The sequence below is a fragment of the Aythya marila genome, assembly GCF_965140915.1.
Source record: "Aythya marila genome assembly, chromosome: 15".
Lineage (NCBI taxonomy): Eukaryota > Metazoa > Chordata > Aves > Anseriformes > Anatidae > Aythya > Aythya marila.
In genome coordinates this window covers 2,279,676-2,289,235 of record NC_139056.1, presented here as the reverse complement: position 1 = coordinate 2,289,235, position 9,560 = coordinate 2,279,676, and the positions used below count along the sequence as shown (strand labels likewise).

The window sequence follows — 9,560 nt, the reverse complement described above, 5'->3', positions numbered from 1 at the left end:
AACAAGATGGCGGCCCGCGGCCGGGGGCTGCCCGGCCCGGCATGTTATAGAATCACAGAATCACAGAATTTCTAGGTTGGAAGAGACCTCAAGATCATCGAGTCCAACCTCTGACCTAACGCTAGCAGTCCCCACTAAACCATATCCCTAAGCTCTACATCTAAACGTCTTTTAAAGACTTCCAGGGATGGTGACTCCACCACTTCCCTGGGAAGCCTGTTCCAATGTCTAACAACCCTTTCGGTAAAGAAAGGGTTGTTGGCCTGGGGCACCGCAGTGCTCAGGCATCCGATAGTCTGTCCCGTGGGGAACGGCCACCTCCTTTAGCCATGGCCTGCAGGTCAGAGATAGAGGAACTGAAACTGAGGAAAGGGCAGAAGGACACAAGCAGAGAGAGAAAATGGACCACCAGTAGGGCGGTGAGACAGGGAACGGGACAGGACTTGTTAGAGAGCGGGACAGGGACAAGGAGCAAAGGACAGCACTGGAGGGGAAAAAATGATGCAAGGCAGAGAAGAGAGATCGAGAGAGTTAAAATACTAAAGAAGAAAGGATGGGAAAGACAGAATAAAGGATACTGAAAGAAAGGACAGCCCAAGGTGATAGAGCAAGACACGATGGGACAGGGAATCAGATGGAGAGAAAGACTGCAAAAATAGGGAGGGGAAACAGAGCAGATATATAGCTGGAAGAAAAATAGGGACAGGGAGCAAAGCAGAGGGATACAGAACAGGGGCATCAGGACAAAGTTCAACAAAGGAAAAGCGTTAGGCTTAGAGGCAGAGAGACAAGGAGAGACAAGAAGCATGACCAGGGGATGGAGAAGGGCAAAACAGCAATAGGCAGAAAGACAGACAAAGAGAAAAGAGCAAAATGACAGAGGGACAGAGAAAGATTGGCATGGAGGGAGGACAGGGAATACAACAGATGGATTGAAAGAAGAAGGGGTGAAGAAAAAGTGTGATAAGGGAGTGGAGTGGGACACAAAAATATAGAAAAGCAGAGGTAGATGAAGTGGGGAAAAATGCTAGAAGAAGAAAGGGACGAAAGGGAAGGAAGAAAGCTTGAGAAAGAAATTAGTGATGGGCAGCAGAAGTGAGCGATGGAGAATTAAAAAAGCACTTATAGGGAATGGGACAGAGTGGGAGAGTAACAGGACAGGACACTGGGATAGAGAAAGGGAGGGGCACAGAGCAGGAGAGAGATGGAGAGAAAGCTGTAGTGTGAAGTGAGACCAGCTGTAGTGAGACCAGGAAAGAGAAAAAAACAGAAGGGCAGTGGCACAGACAAATGGAAAAAGGGTGAGCCATCTGAACAGGAGGCAGAGAACAGGAAATGGTGGGGCAGGCTGCCCCACTGACAGAAGGATGAAGGCAGAAAGGACAGGGAGTGGAAGGAGGGCAGGGAAGCAGCAACAGGGAAAAAGGACAGGGTGCGGGACAGGGGAGAATAAAAAGTCCTAGGATAGTTAGCAGGGGAAGGGAAGGTGGGAGTGGATGGTCGGGGATAGGAAGCAAGACCTAGCTGTAAGAAAATGTACTCGTGGGGAGCTGGACAGAGAAAGAATGAGAGAATGAGATGAACAGGAAGCAGGGCAGTGGGATGCAGAAAGAAAAATAAAAAGAAGGAAAAAAAGTGACAATGAGCAGGATAGATGAATTGACAGAAATCAGAAGTATAGGAAGATTCTTTCTTTTTACACGGAAAGCCAGGAACAAAGGAGCAGGACAGACTGGCTAAGAATAAAGGCAGAGAAAGAACAGACAGAGAGGCAGAGTGAAAAGGGAATAGGGGAAGGGCAGAGGGATAGAGAACAAAACAGAAGGAGAGGGAGGAAGAATAGATGAAGATGGGTGGGAGAGAAGAACATACTTAGGGGAAGACAGGGAGGAGGACACAGGCATTGTGTAGGGGCAAGGTGCAAGGAAGGGCTGCAGATCAGGAAAAAAAAAAAGGAAGGAAAAGGATAAAACTGATGAGTTGCAGGTTGGAGACAGAGGAAGAACAAAAAGGAACAGGTGTCAGGATAGAGGCACAGAGAGGGAAAAAAAAAAAACGACAGCTGGATGAGGAGATACAGTGAGAAATGAAGGAAAGGGCAGTGGAACAGAAAGACAGACAGAAAAATTAGAGAGCAGAAGCATGACATAGGAACAGGCAGAGAAGGACGCTGTAGAGAGCACAGAGAGAGAAAGAAGCATCAGGGGCAGAGGGGAAAAGAAAGAAATACACAAAGAAGTGTGAGGGGGACAGAGAGAGGAAAAGAAGAACAGGGAGCAGAACACCAGGATTGTCAGAGAACAGCAGGGACAGGGAGCAGCACGGAGATGAAGAGATATTGTTAGGGACAGAGGGACAATGCAAATTTAAGAAAATAGAAGAAGCAGGGCAGAGAAGCGGAAAAAGGAGAGGAAGCCCATGAGACAGAGCAGAATCACAGAATCATCTAGGTTGGAAGAGACCTCCAAGATCACTGAGTCCAACCTCTGACCTAAAACTAGCAAGTCCTCCACTAAACCAAATCACTAAGCTCTACATCTAAACGTCTTTTAAAGACCTCCAGGGATGGTGACTCCACCTGAGTGACTCCCTGGGCAGCCCATTCCAATGCCTAACAACCCTTTGAGTAAAGAAGTTCTTCCTAATATCCAACCTAAACCTCCCTTGGTGCAACTTTAGCCCATTCACCCTTGTCCTGTTGCCAGGCACGTGGGAGAACAGACCAACCCCCACCTCTCTACTGCCTCCTTTAAGGTACCTGTAGAGTGCGATAAGGTCACTCTTTTGGTTCTGGTTCACTGAGCCTCCTTTTCTCCAGGCTGAACAATGCCAGCTCCCTCAGCCGCTCCTCATAAGACTTGTTCTCCAGACCCCTCACCAGCTTTGTTGCCCTTCTCTGGACTTGCTCGAGCACCTCCATGTCCTTCTTGTAGCAAGCAAGGGGCCCAAAACTGAACACAGTACTCGAGGTGCGGCCTCACCAGAGCCGAGTACAGAGCCGAGTACACTTCCCTAGCCCTGCTGGCCACGCTGCTTCTTATATGAGCCAGGATGCTCTTGGCCTTCTTGGCCACCTGAGCACACTGCTGGCTCATATTCAGCCAACTAGCCACCAATACTCCCAGGTCCTTCTCTGCCTGGCAGCTTTCTCACCACTCATCTCCCAGCCTGTAGCTCTGCTTGGGGTTGTTGTGGCCCAGGTGCAGGACCCGGCACTTGGCCTTGTTGAACTTCATACAGTTGGCGTCAGCCCATCGGTGCAGCCTATCCAGATCCTCCTGCAGAGCCTTCCTGCCCTTGAGCAGATCGACACACGCACCTAACTTGGTGTCATCTGCAAACTTACTGAGGGTGCACTCGATGCCCTCATCCAGATCATCGATGAAGATATTAAAGAGGACCGGCCCCAGCACCGAGCCCTGGGGGACGCCACTAGTGACTGGCCTCCAACTGGATTTGACTGCATTCACCATGACTCTTTGGACCTGGCTACCCAGCCAGTTTCTAACCCAATGAAATGTTGGGGTTTGAGCAAAGCAAAGAGACAAGGGTTGAGAGCTCCCAGATCCCCCTGAATCCTCATAATTACCCCATACCCATCTCCAGAGATCCTGCCAGTGTGCCCTGGCTGCAGGGCACAGCAGGACTGATGCACAGGGGTTTCACCGTGTGTGCACAAAGCATGGACTCACACAGAAGAGCGCCAGGGAGGTGGCTATGGATGGGTGCATGGATGTAAGCAGGTGCACAGGTGTGTAGGGCTGTGCGTGCTCGGTGCCAGCAGAGGGGCTTGTGCTTGCTGCCGGGTTTCGTAGCGTGCTGTGGGCTGTGCACAAGGGAGGAGCAAACGCTCCGTGTTGTTTTCCCGGGGGACACACGAGTGCCTGGGGCGTGCGTGGCTGCCAGGATGCGTTTGTAGGTGTGCGTGCACGCGGGAGCGGGGGCACTCGTACCCGTGCGTGTGTGCCCGGGGGTGCTGGAGCAGGGGCGGAGCGAGCTGTGCCCGAGCAGCACCGGCAGCAGCCGCAGCGGGCGGCGGAGCGGAGCGGAGCAGGTAGGGCCCCCCCGGTACCGCATGTGCCACCGGGAGCGGGGCAGGGCACGGGGGCGGGCGGTGCGGGAACCTGACCGCTGCCTTCTGCGGGCAGGGCAGCGAAAGGAGAGGCTCCCGGGGCCAGACAGCCCCAGCCGTGGCCGTGCCTGCCGTAGGAGGCGGGGAGCACCGAGGCTGCCCGACCCGGGCTGGGCACAGGAAGGGTGCCAGGGTGCTGGGGGGCTGCTGCGCTCCCGGGCTGAGCCCCTGAGGTTGCCGAGCAAATGGGCTCTGCCTTGTCCCCCAGCAGAGCAGATGAGGCAGCTTTTTGCGGAGCTGCTGCACAAATGGGGAAATAGAGGCACGCTGCTGGGGTTGGCAGTGCCACCAGCAGAACGAGCCCAGAAACGCTGGCTCCTGAGCCCACTGGGAGAGGAAGCTCTAACTGCCTGCTCCTCCTCTCCTCCCTGTGCTGCTCTCTGTCCAGACCATCCAGCCTGTACCTCCCTCTTCCCATCGCTCCTGTATCTGTGCCCTTGCCCTTTCAGCCCCTGCCCTTCTTGGCCTTCCCTGGATGTAAGAGCTGCCTGTGCTGGTTCCCAGGCAGCTCTGGTTTGACCTGCTGCCTGCCCCCACCTCTGTTGGTGTTTTTTGTCTGTGTTTTGCCCCCAACAGTCAGGCACTGAGAACCATTCTCCCTACAGATCCCTTACTGAACCCTTCTTGGAGAAGCCAGGTCTCTTGGGTTCCATTCCCAACTTTGCCATTGATTCAGTTCTCATGCCTCGCAATTTTACCTCCCCTAATGCATCACCTTTGCCCCTCCTAACCCTGAATAGCATATGCGGAAGAGGAAATTCATTGCTCATGGTCTCCTTTTTTCTCCGTGTTCAGCACTTGTCCCTCTCTCAGTCACTGCTAGTCAAGGCTGTTCAGAACCAACTGAGACTCAGGACCATTGCCCTAAACCCGTTCACAAAAGTGTAGGGAGTGAAATGTTTGCAAAATGCTTCCAAGGGACAACAGAGCAGTGGGAGGTACTGGCCACCTCGTGAGCAGACGCTGAACTGGGACTGCATCCAGGTCCCACTCTGCGAGAGATGTTCTGTATGACTCCTTGAGAGTCACTCACAATCTCAGAGCCATGGCAATATGACAGGTGGTATATATCACTTTTGAGATCAGAAAGGGTAGCACTGCTTTTACTCTGTGCCTGTTCCTGTCACTCTCCTGTCTGCAGGCAGGACTGTACACAGAGGTGGGAATCAGAAATTGAGAGGAATATTCATTTGTCTGCTACATTAGTGACAGCCCTGTCAGACCAGCCACCTCTTTACACTCACCATGTCTCAATTCCCATCTGTAAAGGGAAATTGAAACACTGCTTGGCCTTCATGTAGACAGGCCATGAGCCATGGGCAACCAAGCAGAACCTCAAAGCTGTGGCAAGGCTACATAGTCAGGCATCCAGGAACGCCTGCAGTAGGGGACCCATGCTCACATGCCCCTTGCAGTGCTTCTGCTTCAGGTGCTCACCCTGTCAGTGCTCACAGGGAGCCCTTGCCCCATCCCCTACCTGAAGGCAAAGGCACCAGCTAAAGCTCCATTTCTTTCAGAGCTGCTGCAGTCTCCATAGTCACAGTGAGCCACTGTTGGGCCACGCTCTAATAACCACAGCACATCCATACAAACACTGAAGAGGAGAAGGAACCCAAATTATGTGTTTTTGTTTTGTTTTGTTTTCCCCAAGGGGATCTGTGCCTATGTGTACATCTGATATTCCACCAGCTCCAGAAGTTAAATACATGCAGGCAGATTTCTGTGTGTGTGACAGAGAAATTCATGTTTCCCCACACAAACTCACCTGCTTTCAATACAAATGCTTATTTTTGGGGCAAGAGAATGATAAAGGAAGCCCAAGTCCTGAGGAGAGCTGCCCTATGAAACAGAGAGCATATATCTGGGTCACTGAGTCCAAATCACAGGCAGTCCCATCAGCTGTCCTCCCCAGAAAGTCCTCACTTGGGCACAACACAGAACTGTGTAGTAGCTGTCACTGCCAAAGGCATTTCCAGCCTGTGTCTAGCGTGCGATGTTTATTGTAGAACCAAACCAAAAGGGCTGGGGCCGGGGGTACTATCAAACCGCACATCAGTACAGGAGGAGCAACCACCTTAGCTCACCCAACGTGTTGGTTCAGGGCTGAAGCCCTGCTGCCATCACACCTCTGCCTGCCATCAGCTGGGAAGGGAAAATCCTGGCTCCATTCTCCCAGAGAGGAGGAGGCTGTTCCACCCATGGGGATGATATTCTCTCCTCTCTCCCAAACCTCACCTTCAGCATCATCAGCCCAAGGTGGCATCTAAATCTGGGGTATGGGTTCACTCCAGGGTCAGAAGGGGGGAGCAGGGTCCTCCTTACTGCCAGCCTAACCCTACCTGTCCTGCATGCCGGCTGTGTCCAGGGGAGCCTGCTGAAAAGCATGTGGGTGGCAGAACTGAGAACAAGGCTCTGTCTGTCTCCAGCCAGCCAGCAGGCCGATCAGACAATCTAAGTGTTTAATTGCAGTGTTTCTGCAGTCTCTCACACCTTTCCCTGTGTCACCACAGGCTTTAGCACCTCACCACGGCACAGAATGATGGAGTATGAGGACTTCACCAGCTTGGCTGGGTACTGGAACCCCTCTGACAGTTACCAGTTCAGTCCTGCTAGCATCATTGTCCCTGTGGTTTTCTCCCTCATCTTCCTCCTGGGCACAGTGGGCAATAGCCTGGTGCTGGCAGTGCTGCTGCGCAATAGACAAATGGGCCACAATACCACCAACCTCTTCATCCTCAACCTCAGCCTGGCTGACTTCTTCTTCATTGTCTTCTGCGTGCCCTTCCAGGCCACCATCTACTGCCTTGAAGGCTGGGTCTTCGGCTCCTTCATCTGCAAGGCTGTCCACTTTTTCATCTACCTCACCATGTATGCCAGCAGCTTCACACTGGCTGCCGTCTCTGTGGACAGGTAATGGTCTGGCGACGCCCCCAGGCTGGGGAAGGAGGGCAGTTTGAGAAGCTGGGTGGAGTGAGGGCATGGGAAGGCCATAGCCCATCGCCAACAGGCAAATCATTCAACCCCCAGTGGTGCTGGTCCATGCCAAAGGCAGCTTGGGGACCACTTTTAGCTCCTTTTCCCTACCAACCCCCAAGCAGCACTTCCAGCTCTCCTCTGTGCAAAGCTGGTGCTGCTCCTGCCTGCATTTTCTATAGGGAAGACCTGCCTTGTAGGTAGGACACCTGAGACCCAGGCTGAGCTCCACACTGTACCAGGGACTCCCCCTCACCCAGCTCCACGTTACAGATGGCATGCCAGGGGCAGTGGCTATCCCCAAGCCACCACTGCAGGAAAGCATCAAAGCATCACATGAGGGCAGCAAGGTAACCAAAGAGCACTAAAGGAGAAGCCATATAAATATACAGGAGAGATCCCAGTCCTGTAACAAATCTCTCGTTCCCCTAGAGCTGCCGGCCCAGCACAGAAGCTGTTACCTAACAACTCTGCTCCCTCACCTCTCCCGAGCCCTCCTGGGCCCCACAGCAGCCTGTACAGAAAGGCACCCACACCGTGAGCCAAGTTTCTTCTTGGGAGATCACCCAGGCCCTGCTCCATCCATCTGAATTGTTCCTAAGGGCTCTGCCTTGTTTCCCCTCAGTGTAGGATTGCTGTGCTGAGCTCCACTTTTGGCTGAGCCTACACTGACGGTGCAGGAGGAGGAAGCCTGATGGTGGGAGCTCCCACCCTGATGGTGGGAGCTTACCCGTCTGGGGTAAGCTCCCAGCCTTGCCTGCCATAGAGAAAACATGTCCTGGTCTATCTCGCTCATTGTCCTTGTCCCTAAGGGTACTAAAACAAGTTGTCTGTGCTCACAACTTTTCTCCATCCCTTACGCACGAGCACCGAGCCATTTTCTCTCCTTTCTGACATCTTGCAGCTCCTGCTGGACTGCCAAGACAAACGTGGGAAAAGGGATTCCCCTTTGCTGCTTGTTCCCCCTCCTGCCTGAGCATGCAGCAGAGTTCTGCCAGCTTTGCTCTTTAGAGTTGTCTGGGGCTGGGGAAGCAGAGCTGGCCGTCACGCTGCCTCTGGACACCATGTGCTGGAAGAGGGACAAGCACCCAAAGGCAAGGGCCCACCTGCCCCCCCCCCAGTAGCCAGACTGAGGCACACACAGACACAGTGAGCAAACCTTTTCCCTGCCAGCCTGATGTGAAAACTGGAGCAGGCTGAAAATAGGCCCTGAGTGGGCAGAAGCCTGCACTGCATCCACCATCCAGTGAAGCTTGCCCAGGTCCCATAACCTCAGCTCAGACCTTTCTCCTGCTGTGTAGTTTCTGCCAAGCAGCGAATATCTGCATGCTCGTGACAGCCCCGTTTCTGATCCTAGCACAGGGACGTGACTACCCTCCCTGCACAGAGGTGTCAGCCAGCCCAGGCATCCCTGCTGTAAAGATAAAAGCTGTTTCACCCAGGACTGTATCTCAGATGGGGCATGAGATAGTACATAGGGCCCCTACTCAGGGATCTTCAGGAGAACAAAGGAAACCTTCTTGTTCCCTTTATGTGGCCAGCTACAGCTTGGCTGAACCATCAGCTGCGGTTGCTTTGCTCTCCCCCCAGGTACCTGGCCATTTGCTACCCGCTGCGCTCCCGGGAGCTGCGGACCCCCTGCAATGCCATGGCTGCTATGGCTGTGATCTGGGGCCTCTCCGTGGTCTTTGCAGGCCCCTACCTAAGCTACTACAACCTGATCGAGTGGGAGGCCAGCTACATCTGCATGCCTGACTGGGAGGAGTGGAGACGCAAGGTCATGGACACCAGCACATTTGCCTTTGGCTATGTCATCCCAGTGCTGGTCATCAGCCTCTCCTACACTAGGACCATCAAGTACCTGTGGACAGCAGTGGAACCCCTGGAGGACGTGTCAGAGTCCAAGAAGGCCAAACGGAAAGTCACCAAGATGATCATCATTGTAACCATCCTTTTCTGCCTGTGCTGGCTGCCCTACCACGTAGTCATCCTCCGATACCTCTATGGAGACTTCCCCTTCAACCAGGCCACCTATGCCTTCCGCCTGCTTTCCCACTGCATGGCCTATGCCAACTCCTGCCTCAACCCCATCGTCTACGCCCTGGTCTCCAAGCACTTCCGTAAGGGCTTCAAAAAAGTCTTCAGCTGCCTCCTGAGGAAGAAGCACCGCAACAAGGTGCACGTGCTGCACGCTGCTCATGCTGTGCCGCGCTTCGAGGCAGCATCGACGGAAGTGTCCCAGATGCACGGGGACAATAACCGGTGTGAGCTGAACCCAGACTCCCCGGCAGCCCCCTCCCGTCCCTCCAAGCACCTTCAAGTTTGTTAGTGGCCAAGCTCTGCACCACCTGCCCCCCAGCTGCGTTGCCAGCCTCAGGCCACCCTCTCCCACCCGATGAATGAGGATGCTGGGAAAGGCAAGCCAGAAACCCTGATGTCTCCTGCTTCTGGCTTT

General features: G+C 53.6%; 1 protein-coding gene across 1 annotated transcript; it reads left to right on the top strand.

Moving 5' to 3' along the window:
- Nucleotides 1-6,617: 6,617 nt before the first annotated feature.
- Nucleotides 6,618-9,434, top strand: LOC309883996 (galanin receptor 2b-like; the record flags this gene model as incomplete). The annotated part of the gene is made up of 2 exons (XM_082772607.1): nt 6,618-7,042; nt 8,696-9,434. Exons 1-2 carry the CDS (start codon nt 6,669-6,671, stop codon nt 9,432-9,434), a joined length of 1,113 nt encoding a protein of 370 aa, XP_082628733.1. The 5' UTR covers nt 6,618-6,668.
- Between the last annotated feature and the right edge of the window lie 126 nt (nt 9,435-9,560).